Source organism: Rhinoraja longicauda, chromosome 8, assembly GCF_053455715.1.
Source record: "Rhinoraja longicauda isolate Sanriku21f chromosome 8, sRhiLon1.1, whole genome shotgun sequence".
NCBI lineage: Eukaryota > Metazoa > Chordata > Chondrichthyes > Rajiformes > Arhynchobatidae > Rhinoraja > Rhinoraja longicauda.
In genome coordinates this window covers 28,587,771-28,609,316 of record NC_135960.1, presented here as the reverse complement: position 1 = coordinate 28,609,316, position 21,546 = coordinate 28,587,771, and the positions used below count along the sequence as shown (strand labels likewise).

Genomic DNA, 21,546 nt, shown 5'->3' with positions numbered 1-21,546 from the left:
TTTCAAATGAAACTAAGATTGTAAAGGAATGAGCTGTGAAGACAGATTCACAAACATAAGAATCTGATTTTTCGTGAATGAATCTCATCAGAGTAAATTTAGAATACATTACAATAATGTTTGCAACTCACTCTTCTGTAACTGCATTACTTTCACCATCACACTTCAATATGCTGAAAATGAAAGCACAGGGAAATTTAAAGAGGTGGGGAATATATTAATCAAATGTGCAAAATAACTAGGAAACTAATAAGAAATTAAAGTGCATGGGTGCTGAGTGATGTAATCAGAGAATGCATTTTGAAAGAATTAATTGAATTTAATGCTTTATATAAAGGTTTTATTGAAACGTAAACTTTCCTCAGAAGCTAAGGGGTCAAGTTATTGTTTTTTCATCAGACTGTGAGCCCCCAGACAGTTGTAGGACATAGTAACCACAGCTGTGTCTTCTGAGCACCATTTCCAGTGTGCATTGGATGTTTTCCCGAGATGAATTTGAAAGCTGCCCACTCTTGAGTTCTGAATAGTTCATTTTCCTTTTCCGAAAATCGTCAAAACGAACAGACGATTCACAACAGATTTGTCACACTGCAGTGTGCAACATAAGGATACCTTCCCGTGCATCCTTATCCCAAATGTGCTTCTATTTCCCAGACTGTAAAATGTCATTTACAATCCTCCTCAATCCTTTGATTCTAGATTCTTCCTTGGGATCTTTATTTGTTGCTGCTTTCCTGTTTTAGATGCTCATTCTGCCATGCAGCCAGACCATGAGACCATCTTCTATTTCTCTTGCAATGATGATAAATTAGCATTTACTAATCATGCTATTTAATACAAACATTTTCCTTACCGATGAAGGACTTGCCGTTATTTAGCAGCCCTCTCTCTTGGTATAAGATGGTGTAAGAGGACTGGAGAGTGGCAAATGCTGCGCCCTTGTTCAGAAGGCAGTTGGTTTTAGTTTATCAGTTTAACCTCAATGGCAGGGGAAGCTTTTGGGAACAATAATTGATTGGGTAGAAGGGGAGTGCAGAAGGTAGTTGCTTGAAGAAGTCAGAATTAATATATTGATTAGTAGGACTAGATGTTACAATCCCTAAGGTTTGCACCTCAATTGACTGGTGTTGTTCTTGGGGGTGACCACTAGGTGATGTTGCTACCATTCAGACACATCTTCAGTTGTGTACCTCAACGTCACTGGGTGTTTCGGCCTTTTATCACAAGACACCCTCAGTCGAGGCAGGCCCACCACAGGGTGATCAGCCCTGGGTGTGTGTCTTATGGTTAGCCTCTAGATGGTCACGTGGCAGCCCAGACAGTATCTTTTCTTTTCAGCCACAGCCAGTGACTGCTCCGTTCGGCGGCATTGGCAAGTTCTTTGATTGCCCTCCTTTGGGCCTGCCCTCTGACTCCAACTTCCCTCAGGAGCCTTACAGTGGAACTGGCTATAAAGCCCCTGCGCCCCACCTCCACTGGACACACCCTTACACTCCAACCTCGCTCCTCTGCCTCTACTGCAAGGTTGGAATATCTCAGCCTTTTCCTTTCAAATGCCTCGTCCACAGCCTCCTCCCAGGGGACCGTCAGCTCAATGATGTAAACACGCCGACAGGAGCTGGACCAGAGGACGAGGTCTGGTCGCAGGTTGGTAGCTGCGATTTCAACTGGGAAGGAAAGCCTCTGGCCTAGGTCAACCCGCATTTCCCAGTCTCTGGCTGCGCTCAGTGGGCATGAGTTGAGAGGCGAGGTGGTAGTCTTCCGTTTCTCTCCTTCCCGGATGAACGATTGGATTTGCGGGAATGTTAGCTATACATTGATAGGCATGGCGTTGGTGGTAACTCTCTTGCACTCGAGTGCAGCTGCCAAACACCTCAGCACCTGGTTGTGTCGCCAGGTGTATCTGCCTTGTGTTAGGCTGGTCTTACAACCGACCAGGATGTGCTTGAGGTTTGCTGGAACTGCACACAGGGGGCAGGCTGGATCCTCTCCCAGCCAAAGATTTAGGTTTGTGGGAGAGGGAAGGACATCATATGTGGCTCTGATAATAAAGCTCAACATACTTGACTCCATGTTCCACAGCTCACTCCATGTGAACTTCCTCCTCTCAATGCCATCCCACCTCATCCAGCGGCCTTGCTTGGCTTGAGATATAGCTTTGGCACACCTGGCTGCTTCTTCTTGGCGGCGCACCTCCTCCACCACCAGGTGCCGACGTTCAGCTGGAGTAGCCTTTTGCCAGGTAGGTTTCATTGCTCCCAGGCCAAAGCCCCCTCGGCCTTGTTGGACATGGCCCACTATGTCCCGGTGTCGGAGGGCAGATTTTGCGTCCTGTACCACTGCTGCTGGAGTCCATTTCTTCCCTGTTGCTATGGTTGGAGCGACACCTCTAACTATTGGGTCCCGGGATTCTGTTAGTGTCATGTCCAGCCTTGCTTTAGCGCATTTGAATTCCTCCACCAGGCTTGAGACTGGCAGTGAGAGGGCTCCATTCCCATAGAGTCCTATGCTGCTAAGGCATCTCGGTAGCCCAAGCGATTTCCTCACTTGTGAGTTCACAAGTCTCTCCAGCTGGTTGATATGGGATAAAGTGACCTCGTAGATGGTAATTGGCCACATGAGTCGAGGCAGCAGACCGAATTGAAGGCACCAAAGCTTCAGCTTCCCTGGGAGAGCAGTGTTGTTGATTTGCTTGAGGCCACTGATTGTATCCTGCCTGAGTTGTTCCACCTGCTCTGCGTCCTTGAGGTGTGCGGTGTACCATCGCCCGAGGCATTTGACAGGCTTCTCCAGGACAGTTGGTATTGTCTCGTTGTTGATGCGGAACCTTTCGTCAGTCAGCCGGCCTTTGACGATGGAAATACTGCAGGATTTGCTGGGTTTAATCTCCATTCGTGCCCATTTGATGTTTTCCTGGAGTTTATCCAGCAGGCGTTTGGTGCATGCTTTTGTTGTTGTTATAGTGTCATCCATGTACGCCCTGATTGGGGGAAGACGCAGCCCACTCTTCAAGCGTTCCCCTCCGACTACCCATCGTGATGCTCGAATGATTAGCTCCATTGCCATGGTAAACATCAGAGGAGAGATGGTACAGCCTGCCATTATGCCTATCTCAAGGTGCTGCCAGGCGGTGGTGTTGTCCTGTGTTGTGATGCAGAACTGGAGGTCCTGGAAGTAAGCTTTTACCAGCTTTGTGGTGACCTCTGGGACCTGGAAGAAGTTAAAAGCTGCCCAAAGAGTCTCATGGGGCACCGAACCAAAGGCATTGGCAAGATCTAAGAAAACCACATGCAGATCTCTCTTTTCTTTCTTGGCAGTTTGTATCTGGTGCCAGATGACGTTTGCATGTTCCAGACATCCTGAGAAACCACGTACCCCTGCTTTCTGCACTGACGTGTCAATGAAGTTGTTGCTCTGCAAAAATGCTGAGAGTCTTTGGGCTCAAAAACAAATTTTCTGAAGGAAAATGTGTATGCCTTGCATGATATAATTTTTTAAGTAGGCTACAGGCATAATGCAAGTAATGTAATACCTGCATATCTGGATTTCTCATGGATAATTGATAAAGTCTCACGTGAAAAGCTGGTAAACAAAACTGAAAGCCGATGTAATAAATGAGTGATTGGCATCCTGGATAAGATGTTGACTAGGGGAAAGAAAGTGAAAATTGATGGTACATATTTGTATTCTCAGATTAGAGGGTCACATTCCAAACACCTGCAGGCTTACAATAGACAATACACAATAGGTGCAGGAGTAGGCCATTCGGCCCTTCGAGCCAGCATCACCATTCAATGTGATCATGGCTGATCATTCTCAATCAGTACCACCTTCCTGCCTTCTCCCCATACCCCCTGACTCCGCTATCCTTAAGAGCTCTATCTAGTTCTCTCTTGAATGCATTCAGAGACAGCCTCCACTGCCTTCGGTGGCAGTGAATTCCACAGATTTACAACTCTTTGACTGAAAAAGCTTTTCCTCATCTCCGTTCTAAATGGCCTACCCCTTATTCTTAAACTGTGGCCCCTGGTTCTGGACTCCCCCAACATTGGGAACATGTTTCCTGCCTCTAACGTATCCAACCCCTTAATAATCTTATATGTTTCGATAAGATCCCCTCTCATCCTTCTAAACTCCAGTGTATACAAGCCTAGCCGCTCCAATCTTTAAACATACGACAGTCCCGCCATTCCGGGAATTAACCTAGTAAACCTACGCTGCACGCCCTCAATCGCAAGAATATCCTTCCTCAAATTTGGAGACCAAAACTGCACACAGTACTCCAGGTGCAGTCTCACATGGGCCCTATGCAACTGCAGAAGGACCTCTTTGCTCCTCTACTCAACTCCTCTTGTTATGAAGGCCAACATTCCATTGGCTTTCTTCACTGCCTGCTGTACCTGCATGCTTCCTTTCAGTGACTGATGCACTAGGACACCAAGATCTCGTTGTACGTCCCCTTTTCCTAACTTGACACCATTCAGATAATAATCTGCATTCTTATTCATACCACCAAATTGGATAACCTCACACTTATCCACATTAAATTGCATCTGCCATGCATCCGCCCACTCACACAACCTGTCCAAGTCACCCTGCAACCTCATAGAATTTTCCTCACAGCTCACACTACCACCCAGCTTTGTATCATCTGCAAATTTGCTAATGTTACTTTTAATCCCGTCATCCAAGTCATTAATGTATATTTTAAATAGCTGCGGTCCTAGCACTGAGCCTTGCGGTACACCACTAGTCACTGCCTGCCATTCTAAAAGGGACCCATTTATCCCCACTCTTTGCTTTCTGTCTGTCAACCAATTTTCTATCCATGTCAGTACCCTACCCCAATACCATGTGCTCTAATTTAGCCCACTAATCTCCTATGTGGGACCTTGTCGAAGGCTTTCTGAAAGTCGAGGTACACCACATCCACTGGCTCTCCCCTGTCAATTTTCCTAGTTACATCCTCAAAACATTCCAGTAGATTAGTCAAGCATGATTTCCCCTTCGTAAATCCATGCTGGCTCGGAACGATCCTGTTACTGCTATCCAAATGCTCCGCAATTTTGTCTTTTATAATTGACTCCAGCATCTTCCCCACCACTGATGTCAGACTAACTGGTCTATAATTTCCCGTTTTCTCTCTCCCTCCTATCTTAAAAAGTGGGATAACATTAGCTACCCTCCAATCCACAGGAACTGATCCTGAATTTATAGAACATTGGAAAATGATCACCAATGCGTCCACAATTTCTAGAGCCACCTCCTTAAGTGCCCTGGGATGCAGACCATCAGGCCCTGGGGATTTATCAGCCTTCAGTCCCATCAGTCTACCCAACACCATTTCCTGCCTAATGTTCCTTCAGTTCCTCTGTCACCCGAGGATCTCTGGCCACTAGAACATCTGGGAGATTGTTTGTATCTTCCTTAGTGAAGACAGATGCAAAGTACCGGTTCAACTCGTCTGCCATTTCCTTGTTCCCCATAATAAATTTCCCGTTCTTCTGACTTCAAGGGACCCACATTTGCGTTGATTATTTTTTTTCTCTTCACATACCTAAAAAAGCTTTTACTATCCTCCTTTATATTATTGGCTTGCTTACCCTCATACTGCATCTTTTCTCCCCGTATTGCCTTTTTAGTTATCTTCTGTTGCTCTTTAAAAGATTCCCAATCCTCTGGCTTCCCACTCTTCTTTGCTATGATATACTTCTTCTCTTTTATTTTTATGCTGTCTTGTAGGTTACTTGAGCTCTAAAAATTGCTCCAACTGTGTGGGGACTGGATGTGAAAGTGGGATAACTTAGAAGTACTGTGAATGGGTGATTGACTGCCTGAATGGGTTTGGTGGCCCGAAGGGTCTATTTCCATGCTGTATCTCTCTAAATTAGACTAAACTAAACAGAGCAGGCAGGCAGGCAGGCAAAGAAAAAGCAGCCAATCTCTGACACACTAAGTTACTCCAACTGTTTGTGTCTATCTTTAGTGAGTAAGCAAGTGAGTCTGCTCAACGCTCCCAGTTCTGCTTGGCTCGGCCCAGTCCCTTATTGTTGCGGATCAGTCTGGGGTGAGGCGTGGGGAGAGAAGGCCTACTTAAATGCCACGTTCCAACCCCGCAGCAGTCAGCAAATCTATCCCCATCCATCCTGCTAATCTCTCAAATGTCATGGGGAATCTATCCCTATAGAGACCTCCAAACAGCTGACACAGTGGTCAACCTTCTAATTCCTGACATGTTGGGTCCTCCATTGTTCTTCCCCCTCCCACACGGTGATCCCCCCACGCCGAGTCTTCCATTGTCCTTCCCCTCCCTCCCTCAAGGCGGTCCCCTCCATGCTGGGACCTCCATTGTTCTTCCCCCCCCCCCCCCCTTCATGGTGGTCCTCCATGCTCTCATCGACCATCAACCGTGGGTCGACCCCACAAGGCATCGCCGCTGCTGCAAGGCTTCACCACCGCCGAGGCCCCACCGTCGCAATGCTTCACCGCTGCTGCCGCCTCACCGCCGCCGATACCTCACCAATGTCGACGCCCCACCTCATGCCTCCGTGGTGCCGACCCGGGCCCCAGCCAACGGCTCCGTCGGTTGCTCTGCCGACCCAGATTCCGACCGCAAGGCCCGGCTCCTCCAACCGACCCGTGAGGCCCGGCTCCCCCAACGACCCACAAGGCCCCGGCCGGGCCCCAACCCAGGCTTCTATGCGGCGATCCGGGAGACATCGAGACCGTGGAGCCTCGATAAAGGTCTCCAGCCGAGTTCCCAGTTCACAGCCGCGATGAGGAAGGAAATCTTCTTGCGTTTAATAGGGTCTTAGTGAGACCGCTCCCAGAGCATTCTATTGTCTATGGTCTCCTTAAATGAAGGATATTCTTACCATAGAGGAAGTACAGTAAAGACTAGTTCAAGTGATAGCAGGTTTGCTGATAAAGAGAGATTGAGTAGATTGGGACTATATTCTCAAGAGTTTAAAAGAATGGGGGGGAGGTTTAGTTTAGAGATACAGCGCGGAAACAGGCCCTTTAGTCTACCGAGTCTGTGCCGACCAATGATCCCTGCACACTAACACAATCCTGCATGCACTCGGGCCAAATTACAGTGAGGAATGTGGAATCCACTGTGAAGGATGTTTATGTTAACTTTTGCGTGGTTGTGTGTCTTGTTGCATTTTCACTGTATGTCAACTCAAATTTCACTGTACATTAATTGGTACATGTGACACAAAACTGACCTTGAAACCTTGAAACAATTTACAATTTTACCAAAGCCAATTAATCTACACACTTTCTTTTTTTGGGAGTTTGGGAGGAAACCTGAGCACCCGGAGAAAACCCACATAGGTTATGGGGAGAATGTACAAACTTCATACAGACAGCACCCATGACTCTATAAGGCAGCAACTCTACCTCTGCACCACAGTGCCATCCCAGTCTCATCAAAATGTATACAATTCCTAATAGACTTGATATGCTAGATGAAGGTTTCATCCAACTGACTCATTTGGATCCAGACTCCATGATTCTAGAACAAGATGAGGATACATTTATTTATTCAGAGGGCAGTGAAACCTTAGAATTCTTTGCCCTGCAGGGCTGAAAAGGCTCATTAGTTGGGTTCCTTCAAAATAGATTTTGAAGGTGATAGTTTCCTCGATGTTAAGAGAATCAAGGGATATTGGCGTAGTGCACCAAAATGGTGGTGAGATAAAACATCGAAAGTACAGCACACGAACAAGCCCCTTTGGTCCACAATGTCTGTGCTGAATGTGATGCCATGATAAATCAATCTCATCTGCCTGCACACGATCCATATCTCTCCAATCCCTGTATTTCCCTGAAGATCAGCAGTGATGGTAACAAATGAAAAAGCAGGCTTGACAGGTACGGTAGTCTGCTCCAGGCTCTGCCTTTCCTATGTTCTTTTGTAATTATGGTATCATAATGAAATTAAATAAATATTTAAAGATGAGAACTTTGAGGGCTTGTGGGGAAAGAGAGGATAATAGGAATGGGCGGCCTTACAAAAAGCTAGTAATGGCTCTGAGTTTCATGGCCACTTTTTGTGCTCTAACAATTCTACAACTCTGCGAGGATACTGAAAGAAAATTAGGTATGAATGTTGTGATAAAAGGTAACAGGCAAGATAGCAAACTTCTTCAAAATGTAATTATATATAACATGCGAATTAAAGTTTAAAATATAAGAAGATGAAAATATTAGAGCTTGGAGGTGCTAAATGCGTTTTCCATACCTTGACTGGCATTGCATTCAATATTGTTGCTATTTTTCTTCCTTTTTAACATGTTTTGATTAAGAAGCTCTCCTTTAACATTCCTTAAAGAGGCATAAAATAATTTGCTTTTGCTGCTCTACTTTTTGTGCTTACAATGTACCCTTCTACAAAATGTTTTAATTGCACCAGAAACAGCATTTATCAAGAGCTTCACAATTAAGAATTGTAACTGCAAATGTTTACATAGCTATACCGAGAACATGCTCTAAAGGATCATTTCATAGTCTGTCAGAAGAAGCTGCAATTAAAAAGGCTGTGACAATGCACTTCCTGGTTTCCACTAACATAAAAGGCAAGCCAGTCACTTTATTTGGGTTAAAACCAGATTGAGGAAGGGTCTCGATCCGATACAATGTCTGCCTATTTCCCTCCACAATGTTGTCTGACTCATTGGGTTCTTCCAACAGTTTCTTTTTAGTTTAGGATTCCAGCATCTGCACTCTGTTGTTTCCATTTTATTTGGGTGTTACATATGCTACATATTCATTGTAGCAGTCCCAACCTCCTGCACTACTTTGTATCAGGCACACTCACCACACACACACACACACTGTGATTAGGTATGTAAGCACTTTTCAGTATCACTACGCCACACAGGCAAGGAGCTGAATAAAGGAGTAAATCAGCAAGGCAACTGAAACAACCTGAATTGTGTCGTTATTATCAGGACATCAAACCCGAAGACACAACATGGTGGCAGCGGTGACTTTCGAGTAAAAACCCGCGCTATTGTGAATCGCTATTGTGAATTAGGAACAGCGGCTGCAGAGAAATTGATTTTTTTTGTGCACCCGCCTAACAACACAAGATGGCGGCCTCCACAGCAGCAATGAGCCTCCACCCTACGATGAACTGGGACGCCGATGATGTGGTGGAGGCGTTCAAGAAATTCAAACAAAAGAGCCAGCTGGCATTTAAAAGCTTCCTGAAAGGAACTGCAGATGAAGAGAAGGTCAGTTATATTTTACTATGGCTCGGGGAGAAGGGTCTAGACATTTTTAACAGTTGGAGCTTAACAGAGCCTGACTGCAATAATCCGGGAATAGTCCTTGAAAGGTTTGCGAACCATATGGAGCCCAAATCAAACCACAGAATCCATCGGTATGAGTTCCAAGGGCTAAGACAAGACCCACAAGAAACAACCGACACTTTCCTTTCGAGACTAAGGAACGTGGCCAAGAAATGCAGATTTGGTGATGAAGATGACAGAATTGTCGACCAGCTAATATGGGGGTGCGCCCACCAAGAGGTCCAAAAGTCCCTAATAGGGAAAGACACCCTCAACCTAAAAGACGCCGTAGATGCTGCCAGAGCTTTCGAAGCCACAAGGAAACAAATGTCCTCCCTCTGCCTTCAAGTTGGCTCATCTCAGAGCAGCACCAGAGTGAATATAGACGCTCTCTCAAAACGTGACCCTGGCTCCACCTTAAAGGCTCCAAAGCAGACATTTTCTAGGCATGCAAACAAACAAGCAAGCCAAAGAAGCTGCTGGAACTGCGGTACAGAGCATGCATTTGATGATCGCAGGGCGTGCCCAGCATACGGGACTACCTGCAACTCATGTGGGAGGCCTAACCACTGGAAGAAAATGTGTAGGTCAACAAAATCATACAGCACCAAGCCAAAGCAGCAATGGTCAAAGAACGATAGAAATACGAGAAGGAAACAAATACACGCACACGTCCAACAGGAAGAGGAGATAACCTCAGATACCTCTGAGGAAGAATTCCTTTCCGTTGGGACCATTGACGTCCACGAAATGGGAAACAGCAAAACACATAGCAACAGAGAGGAAGCATATACTATAATACAACTACAGAAAAAAGTGGGAAAGAAAAGAACAACGATTAATCTAAGGCTCAAAATTGATACTGGAGCCCAGAGCAATATCTTACCAGTCAATCTTTACGGAAAGATATTCCCTGAACACATGACAAAAGATGGCAGCGTCAGGAAAGGAATCCTTGGAAGTAGCGATGTAGTCCTAGCTGCATACGGAGGTTCCATAATCCCACAGCTAGGCAAAATAATCATAGCAGGAACATACAAAGGGAAAGAAGTGAAATGCCCCTTCTTCATCACTAAATCGAAAGGACCTGCTATTCTCGGCCTGAACACGTGCCAAAGACTGAAGATTGTGTCAATCAACTATGAAATCAAGACAAACTCCTGCAGAATTGACAGAAACATACCCATCAAAAACCGGCCGCCCATCAGGAACAAAGAAGAATTGATGGACATGTACCCAGAGTGTTTTGACGATACCGTTGGTTGTTTTGAGGAATACGAATACCATATCACAGTAGACCCCAGTGTGAAGCCAGTGATCCACCCACCCCGCCGTGTTCCCCTTGAACTGAAAGAGAGGCTAAGGGAACAACTAAACGAAATGGAAGAAAAGGGCATCATCACAGCAATAACTAAACCAACTGATTGGGTAAATTCAATTGTTATCAAAGAAAAGCCAAACGGAAAACTAAGGATATGCCTTGATCCCAGGGATCTGAACAATGCATTGAAGCGCGACCATTATCCAACTCCAACCCTTGAAGAGATCACACCCGCACTAGCCGGTTCCAAGGTGTTCAGCAAGCTGGATGCTAGCAATGGATATTGGAACGTCAAAATAGACCGGAAGTCATCAATGCTCACCACTTTCAACACGCCATTTGGCAGATTCAGATTCAACAGGCTCCCATTCGGGCTGAAGGTGAGTCAAGATGTCTTCCAGCGGAAAATAGATGAAACATACAAAGGCTGTAAAGGGGCAATCGGGATAGCAGATGATATCCAAGTATACGGCAGAGATGAAAACACGCATGATTACAACCTCCATGAGGCTATGGAAAAAACTCGAAGAGCCGGCATAAAGCTCAATGCAGACAAATGCATAATCAAAGAAAGGGAGTGCAAATTCTTTGGACTGATTTACTCTGCAGAAGGAGTGAAACCGGACCCTACAAAAGTGGATGCTATCAACCACATGGAGGAACCCAAAGACAAGAAACAGTTAAGAAGTTTCCTAGGGCTCATACAATACATGGGAGTCTTCATACCTAAGCTTGCTAATCATACAGCAAATCTCCGTGAATTGATGAAAGACGACGCTGAATTTGATTGGTGTGCTTCACATAGCCAAGATTTTGGGAAATTAAAACAACTCATCAGCAAAGAAACGATCCTGCAGTACTATGACAGACAGAAACCTGTAACACTCCAAGTTGATGCCTCCATGAGAGGAGTTGGAGCAGTACTGATACAAAATGGCCGACCTATTGCGTATGCATCCAAAGCACTCACTCCTACAGAATCAAGGTACGCAAACATAGAGAGAGAACTCTTAGCAGTAGTCTATGGCTGCGAGAAATTTCACACTTACCTATATGGAAGGTATTTCGACATCGAAACAGACCACCGCCCTCTAGAACAAATCGGAAAAAAAAACCTCACCAAAGCACCAGCCAGACTACAGAGACTATTACTGAGGCTACGGAGCTACGACTACAACATCAGATACAAGCCAGGAAAAGACCTGCTGCTAGCTGACGCCCTATCCAGACTATCAACACATGACAAACAAGAGATGGAAGGGCTGAGCATAAAGATCCACCACATTGTGAGTGTGACAAGCGTGAAGCTGGAACAGATTAAAGAGGAAACAGCCAGAGATGAAGAACTCCAGCTCCTCACCCAAATGGTAATACAGGGGTGGCCAGAAAAGAGACAACAAGTTCAGCCTATCCTCCGCGAATACTGGACCATCCGTGATGATATTTCGGTAGAGAATGGAGTCCTGCTGGCCGGATCACGAATCATCATACCCAAGTCCATGAAAAAAGAAATCCTCGAAAAGATCCACCAAGGACACTTAGGAATGGAAAAGTGCAGACTCCGTGCTAAATCCGCTGTGTACTGGATAGGCATGTACAAGGACATAGAAAAGCTGGTATCTACATGCCACATATGCCAAAAATACAGGAATTCACAACAGAAGGAGGAAATGACACCCAGTGATATCCCAAGCCGGCCATGGCAAACCATCGGAGCAGACCTGTTCACAGAGAACCAGCAATGGTATTTGATTATGGCCTGCTACTACTCCAAATTCCCATTTGTGAGAAACATAAAGGACTTGAAAGCTAAAACAATTGTGTCAATTGTTAGAGGGTTGTTTGCAGAGCAAGGAATACCTGAGCAGATCGTATGTGACAATGGAACCCAATTCACATCTCGGGAATTCAGAGAGCTGGCCACCGAATACGGGTTCAAAATCACAACATCTTCACCACATTACCCAAAGGGCCATGGGTTTATTGAAAGGCAAGTACAGACAGCCAAGAAAATACTAATAAAATGCCGAGAGGCAAAGGAGGATCCAAACCTGGCACTATTATCCTTACGGGCAACTCCACTAAAGGCTGACATGAAGTCTCCTGCAGAAATGCTAAATGGCAGGAAATACAAAACCACCCTGCCAAGCAAAATCCAACCCCCTATCGACCAAGAAGAAACAAGGGCAAAATTGGCAGCTGCCCAGGAGGAGGGGCTGAAACAATACAACAAAAATGCACAGTACTTGCCTGAACTATTTCAAGGCCAAAACGTACATGCTCAGGATCCAATAACAAAGAAATGGACCCCAGCACAAATCACCAGTAGGGCTGGAACCCCAAAATCATATATCATAGAGACAGAACCGGGCAGGCAGTTGAGACGAAACAGAATTCACATCCGCCCGACACCTGAAATGTCAACACCTGCAACTTCAAAGACAACACCAGCAACTCCTAGGACACCACCCACAGCAACAGCAACACATGCCATTGATGACAACACATTCTCACAAACTGCTACCAGTGAGTTATATAGTCAACCAGCACCAACCAATGGCCAGGAAACGACTCAACAAGTCACCAATACATCGAGTGCAACACTGCAGGCAACAACCAGATCTACTAGATCCAGGAGCAACATCTTACCCCCAGCGCGTTATCGCTAGCACTGGAAGGGACAAGTCACAAGTCACGCCAAGACATGACTCTTGACTGGCTACGCACTACCTGAAAGAAAACAAGCTGCCATTATATATTTTGTTGTGTAGTATAGTAGAAAGCAGAATGCCATGAATGTGGGCAGAATAATCCCACGGTATCTGCTACAGGATTGCCACCCTCGCTCTGGAAATCCTCTAGTGTCACTAACTTTTATTCTTTTCTTTTGAGAAGGGGGGATGTTACATATGCTACATATTCATTGTAGCAGTCCCAACCTCCTGCACTACTTTGTATCAGGCACACTCACCACACACACACACACACTGTGATTAGGTATGTAAGCACTTTTCAGTATCACTACGCCACACAGGCAAGGAGCTGAATAAAGGAGTAAATCAGCAAGGCAACTGAAACAACCTGAATTGTGTCGTTATTATCAGGACATCAAACCCGAAGACACAACATTGGGTAACTTCCTTCTCTTTATTGTTAGTACTGCATGCAATCAAAGTTTTGTTCTAGGAGCTGTCACACAAACTGTAATGTCTATTTATTTCAATACAGTAAACCCTCGATTTAAGAGATCCCTTTCTAACAGATTTTGGTTATAGCGGATGGACCTGCCAATGCCACCCCCAGCTTGCACCGCCTCCACAGCCTCTGGTTTCGGACGCCATCTCCTGGTTCACAAGGTGCACCAATGAGCCTTTCTTCACCCACCGCATTGTCCGCATTGATATGGCTGTGGTTGCGGCTCACCTTTTAGCTCCTGGGAACAACGCTTTCTTCAGGCCGCTGCCACTGACAAGGATCGCTCGGTTACTATGGGATTCCCTCCCCTCTTAGTAGCCTCATTGATAAATCAACACCGGTATCCTCCCCCAAGCCAACTTCCCCACATCACACACAACCAGTTCTATTGGGTTGGCCACACTATCCGTAAGTCTAAAACCAGGTTTTGGAAGGAAGCACTTTACTCTAAGCTCCGTTAAGAGATTGTATTTAAAAGGACAGAATAAACATTCTCAATTACATTCTCAAAAACTGTTGAGATCTGAACCAACATGGGAATCTCTGGTCAACTGGAGCCGAGGTGTTTGGGCAGGCATCAAACCATTGAAGTATTCAAAGTATTCGGAGGCACAAGGAGGCCAAGAGTAAGCAGCAGAAGGAGCTTACAATGATCTAAATCAACCCAACTATCTGCTCATCAATATTCACCTGTTCTACCTGCACCAGAATCTGAAGATCTTACACAGGACTCGATCATCACATTACTTCGCACTACATTGGAAAGGACATCTCCCTGGCCCGACACACATCGCATGGACAACTATGTCATACTTTTATTTGTTGATTATTGTTCTGCCTTCAACACCATAATACCAACCAAACTCATCTCCCAACTCCTGGACCTAGGAGTTGTTACTTTCTCTACAATTGGGTCCTCGACTTTTTGTCCCAGAGACCACAATCCATGAGGATAGGCGACAAAGCATCATCCACGATAACTCTCATTGCCCCGTCAGGATGTGTTCTCAGCCCTTTACTATGCTCCCTATACACTCAGAATTGTGCTGACATATTCTGCTCCCACTCCACTTACAAGTTTTGCAGATGACACCACTGTAGTGGGCCAGACCTTGATTAATGAGGAGACAGAGACAGGAATGAGGTAGAGAACTCGGGTAGAGAACCCAGAAAACAACCTCTTTCAACATAGGCAAGACGAAGGAGCTTGTTGTTGACTTCAGGATGTGAGGTGGTGTACTAGCATCAATGAAGCCATAACGTAGATGTTCGAGGGCTTCAAGTTCCTAAGCATAAATTAGTTGGATGTCACTTTTCTAAAACTGCCTGTATTAACTTAGATGTGGTGAAAGTAAAACGTTATTTGGATAAGATGAGAATGACTTTTAAATGATTTATGATTTCTTGACCAGATTTGTGTAATTTAATTGAATATAAGCGACTGATCCCATTACCTCATTCTTAGCCCTAAGTAGGACCATTTTGTAGTATTGTATAACATCAATTTCAAAATGTAAAACCTAATGGAATTTATCCTTCTGCCCAAGTATAAAATATCATTCCTGATGTGCATCAATCCTAAAACCTGCAATGTAGTGGAGACCATTTCTGGTGCACATCAGTGCTTTGTATCCAACACCAGGAAGTGACCATCTCATTTGTGAAACCACGTGAGAATTCCTCTCTCTTCTGTTATGTGTGAAGTTCCTTAAATGCTTAAAGTAGTAAGGAATTTTAAATCGAGATTTTTATCTGATAAATCTTGTTTAACATGAAAACACTTTATCTGGCATCCAGATCCAGGAGACAGTCTTCTGCTCCCAATATACCTTGGCTGATATTTTGGTTTTATTTCCACAGCTCTGAAGCACTTGACAAAACAAGTATTGAACAGTATGACAGGATTCATAGCACTTCCATCTGTTTTACAACGAATTTTGCAGGTGGGTTCTGAAGCTGCTGTTGCTTTTAGTAATTGGTGTCTGAATAGTAAATTTGTGGTGCTGGCAAAGCAACAATATTTTTTCAGTCCTTCACATTTTCACCCTGAATTTGTTGGAACCGAGCATGTCATGGTGTCTGACTCATGTTGATATTTCTTCCATGTCCTTCAGTTCCAAATACACAGCAAATTATTGAATCAGATTTCTGAGTCACAAGTGAATGATGGAACCAATTAAGTTTTTGCTTAACCAATGAAATTTAAATTTAAAGAAATGGATGAGTGAAGTTCCTTAAATTATTAAAAGTAATAAGGGACTTTGAATTGGGGACTTTCATTTGATAAATCTTGTTTCACATGAAAATACTTTAAATAGATAGACAAGGAGTCACAAAGAAATGCATGTTGTGAGACAAAAGATTGAATTGAGGGATAAAGAAAACAAAAGAAGAAGAAAAAAATGTAAACATGCATTTTAAGACCCTTCAGAGCAATCTCCTATTCTCGGGGACAAGATTCCATAATATTGTTTTACCCTTTGTAACTTCCAAGGTGAATGACATGTTGAAACGGTTAATTGGCCCAGTAAATGTAATCCATAGTGTGATTTATGTACCAAATGTTGTGCAGTGAGTTTAATTAATATTTGTGGTGCAGCATTATGAGTTCCTCACCAACCTCCATTGCTCTGAGGGAAATTTATCTGAGTGGCACAAATCTTTCACCGCTGTTGTTGTTCATCCACCTTGTCACAAGTTGGTACTTTGCTTTGTGTAGTAGTGATGACACGCACTGTGAATTCGACCATGGACTTTCCCAACAGAGTCTGTGCTGTAGGCTTTTTGAGGTAATTTACTTCAAAAACAAATTAATCGCCATGAAATGCAAAACTTTTATTTTAGGAAGAATTGGCTATTTCAAGAGATTAATATCACAAAACCATCCTTGTTCAGAAACCTAACCTTCATGAAAATACAAAGCTCGTAGGACTTTATTTCATAACACAACAATTCCCCGTGTATTACAGTGGTGAAGATGCTGTAATATTGATTAAAAATATAGATTTTCCACATTGTTTAATTTTCACTAACTATATTTGTTGGTTATTGGATTTTTTAATACATGTAATATTTGTTATTGACCTTTATGAAAAACATATTGAAAATATAGTCAATTTTATGGAACAATCATGTTCATAGCTCACTGATCATAACCTCTTAATGTCATAAAATGGTAGCACTATTATCAGCCAGATATTTCAGTTTTACATGATAAATATTTTTATGCTGGAATTACTGCAGCTATTCAAAAAATTCATTTTGACTTTTTCTGGACTGTGCAAGTACACGTTTCTTGGCACTGGCTCTCCAAGAATTCTGACAATCTGGGTGGAAAATTCAATTCAAATTAATGGGTATTCTTCCATTTGATGGGTTAGCAGTCATAATTCAGACACAGGTAGTTTAAATGCTTGGACCACAAACTGAAGTTGGTGTTAGTGCCATCTTTGAACCTTGTTGGAACTTGATCATTGTCACGAATTCACTCTGCAATTTACACACAAACTCTGAAAGTTTCAGAGTGATCTCAGTCTTATGCCCTGTTGCACGATAAAATGAACTTTAATCTTGACAGCATTGTGCATTCTGCCATGGTGCTCACCTAACGAGAGATGTTGTGCTTGTGAGCGCTGGATTATTTGTTGGTCTCCCAATCAGCATTGTTTAGAAATGTTATCAAAAAGTCCTTTCCAGTTTACCCAGCTCTCTGTTCTCACTGAACTACATTTGATTCTTAAAGTTTTTGCATTAAGATCAAATTCCTCACATATTTTGAAAAATGCTTAATTATGTTCTGCTGTTTGCCATTTCTCTACAATTTTTCCACTACTCACGCCCCATCCGAAATCTACAATTACTCTGACTTTAGGCTTTTCTGTAGTCAGCTTCCCTTTGTCCATATCGTTGGTGGAGGTCCTGATTGGTTTAAATCTTACAATTTAGAATTTATTTCTAATACTCTTCCCTCTTTGTAGCATTGATTAAATTTTAAATGTTATATCATTGATGTTCATTCTATTCTGACATATCTTCCACATGACTCACTGGTAGATAGATGTGTCCTCTAGGTGGAATGCATTTTACATCAGTAAATGTTGTCAAAATTTAAAATAGGCAAGTTGGACGCATAACTGTTTTGTACTAAAGGTTGTGCAATCTCTTCTACCGGTTTGAAAATGATTGCAACAATCTCCCTTGATGAAATGATGTGTCTGGAGAATTGTTAGTGCAAGTTTCTGCTAATTGGCCTAATTTAGAAGAATTCTTTATGCATTTGCCAGATGTTTGGGTATCCATTGCAGCAGAGTGAGATGTGGACTGTACGTGCCAGGGAGAGATTAAAGTATTAAAGTAATTTATAAATTAAAACCAACAGTATTACTTCATTCACTTACGGAATGACTCACACTTTCTCAGAATATGTTCCTTTTGATGTTGGTGAATTCCCGATTGCAGTCACATTGAATGTGATCAATTAATCTGCACATGCAATTACTCATGGGGGTGTTAAGGTTGCAAAGAAGATTAAGAGTGGCTTTACTTTACAGTGCCTTGCTTTCAGAGACATTCTGCTGTTTGCATTCCCAATGGAAGGCAGATTGTGCTGCTTGTCAGCTGGAAGATCTGCAATACATAGGTCAGCTCGCTATTCTCTTCCACATTTGTGCATGGCAGCATGGAGACCGGGAATGAGCTGCAAATCTGCTGCTGGTGCGTTTGACCACCAGCTTTCAGCTGGACTCAGTACTGAGACCAGGAAAACATTCAGGTGTACAGCACTGTGGTGCAGCGGTGGAGTTGCTGCCCTACAGCGCCAGAGACCAGGGTTCGATCCTAACCACGGGTACTGTCTGAATGGAGTTTGCATGTTCTTCAGTGAAAAGTTTTTGTTTGTGTGCTATCCAGTCCAAGAAAATGCTTTACATTAATTAAATCTACACAGTGTACCAATAAAGGATACAACATTTAGTGCAAGATATAAAACGATCAATGGTATCGCGACTGAATAAAGCAATTTATTTTACTCACTTCTACATTTTAATTATTTTGTAATTAGTTTTTTCTCAGATGCTTTTACTTTTTAATTATTTAAATCCATTTGATGCCATATTTTAGATTTTATTGATCATAGATATTTAAAGGCCTTTACAATGGTCTTTTCTATGGCTTCTGAAGCAGTGTGCTAACAAAAAGACCATTAAGGCTGTTCAAGGAACAGTGCCTCAGGATCAGCTGCCTGAGGACTGGTTGCAATTTGTGGTCCACTCTGTCTTATAGGACAGCTGTGACATACAAAATATGAGGACAGATTGACCCACAGAATCGCAGAAAGAAAGTGCAACCATGGAATAGCGCAGATCACAGGCACAGGTGGCAGGCTGCATTGGGTCCAGTCATCCCTGCTGGTTTCATTTTCATTCCAGCTTACAGATATCAGTGAAGCATTGAGTCAATTTTTACATTAAAATTGTGATTGAACTGTGTTACATACTGATTGTTTTTGAGTGCAGCAAGGTAGAATGGTCAGATTTCAGAATGACGTACTTGGATCAACAAAATGATTACTTGGGTGGCAGTTCAAATTTTATATATTTTTATTTTTCAAGATCTGGATGAAGCTGGCAAGACCAGTGGTGAAGTTACTCCCTGAGTGCTGTTGGACAGGGAGCCAAGCAACAAAATGCAAAACTATGTATTTCTAAATTGGAGTGGTATGGAACGCGGTGGGAAACATGAAGGTGGCAGTTTTCCCATGTGCCTGCTACACTTGTTCCCAGAGTAGCCAGACAAGTAAAGGGCCTGTCCCACTTAGGCAATCTTTTTCGCGACTGCTGGCGACTATCAAAGTCATAGCAGATCGCCAAACTTTTCTTTTACCCGATGACAATGACCACGACAATGCCGAGTCAGATCGAGATTACAGCATCTTCTGAAACATCGCAAAAGTTCCCGCGCTGTCAATGCTTCTCCGGCGTCCTGGTTTTCGCTGAAATCACTGACAAGTCGGAAAGTACTTGAGAGTTTTGAACTATAACACCTTGTATGGGTTACTTAAAAACCAAGCTTCACTGTAACAAGGAATAACCCGGATTTACTTCCAGTTTACTAATAGCTGTATTTAAAAAAATAATTTAAGAAGTGGTTCAGTTGTTTTTTGTGAAAAGTGTGTGGGCATTCTTTGAAAATGTACGGGAGATGCATATCTGGTTTCTGGGTTAAATATCTGGGCTTGGAGCCCACTTTAAATGTAATGTCTGAGGCCAAAAGCATCACGAAAATTCCCACGCTTACCTGACTGTCAAACTGTCGCCTCCAATCTACCTGTCAAATGGCCTGACGGTAAATAAATTGGTTAAACACAAGCATTTTATGGTATTTTGAAATGACTTTACTTATTTTAATATTATGTGCTTCTAAATGCATCTTAAGAGAACCTATCAAACCTATCAAGCATGCGACAGCGACCGCAATAAGTTACGATGCCTGGCGACAAGCCAGCTGTCGCCGAGAGATTTCAAACCGTTTGATTTCTCGGCGACGCGCCGAGATACACTACGATCCACTACGATCTTTGGAAGACTCCTCACGATCATGCCCACGACACTCCGGCGAACGTTCGGCGACAGCCTAGTTGCCGGCAGTCGCCTTAAAATCACCTAAGTGGGACAGGCCCTTAACTGCAGTGTGTTTTATGGATGGTGGATACTGCAGGCACATTCGTGAAAGGAAGGAAGGCTTACAGATGTGGATGGGTAGTCAGTCAATCAAGCTTCTTTGCTCTGGATGGTTTAAAGCTTTCTGAGTTGCTGGGTATGCATTGACCTAAGCTAAAGCAGAGTATTCTGTCACTCTTCTAATTTGTGTCTTTTAATGGTTGGAAAAGCTTTGCTAAGTTGCTCAGTGCATGGGTACCCTGCATCTGACCTGTCAGTGTGGCTGTGGTTTTTATGTGGCTGGAGGAGTAGAGTCTATTGTCACTGATGACCCCTTGAATGATGATGGTCAGGGACTTTGTGATGATGATCCCTTTGAATGATGTCTGTAGTTGGACTCTCACTTATTGGGGATGGTCATTACCTCGCATTTATGTAGCGCACTTGCCATGACAGAATGTTCACCAGAAACAGAAAAAATAAGTTATCTGAAATTATTGAACTTGATACTGATTCTGGAAGGCAGAAGCTGAATTACTGTTCCTCATGCTGACATTGCCTTGTTGGAACTATTCAGTGGGCCATTGGCAAATGGTCAGAATAGGATGGAGAACTAAAGTGTGACCCCAGAGACTAAATTTTTGTCGACAATAATAGTAACTTATTAACTTTATTTATATGCTGTAACTGTAATTCTTTTTTGTGCACAACCCGCAGGCATTGCCACTTTCATTTCACTGCACATCGTGTATGTGTATGTGACAAATAAATTTGACTTGACTTGAGTAACATTTACTAGGACCTCAGGCTAACCCCTGCAGATTTAATGTGACGATTCCACGGTCACCCAGTTTATATTTGTTTCTCCTGTGTGGAGGATATATTGTGAGCACTGAATGCAGCATACTGTATTGGTAATACTACAAGTAGATCGCCTTGTCTACTGAAATGATCGTTTATGTCCCAGGATAGTGGGAAGCAACAAGGTAAATGAGGAAGTGCTGACCCTCCTGCACGTCCAGATGTGAAAGTGTCTTGAGAATTGAAGTAGATGTCACACATGAAAGAGTAGACC

At 43.4% G+C, this 21,546-nt stretch overlaps 1 protein-coding gene across 3 annotated transcripts in view; it reads left to right on the top strand.

The window, feature by feature from the left end:
- vps8 (VPS8 subunit of CORVET complex) overlaps positions 1 to 21,546 on the top strand; it is a 432,205-nt gene that overhangs the window by 207,397 nt on the left and 203,262 nt on the right. For all 3 annotated transcript variants that reach the window (XM_078403484.1, XM_078403485.1, XM_078403483.1), the window contains one exon: positions 15,676 to 15,758. In XM_078403484.1, the coding sequence (XP_078259610.1) occupies positions 15,676 to 15,758 (83 nt within the window). The remainder of the gene's footprint in view (positions 1 to 15,675; positions 15,759 to 21,546) is intronic.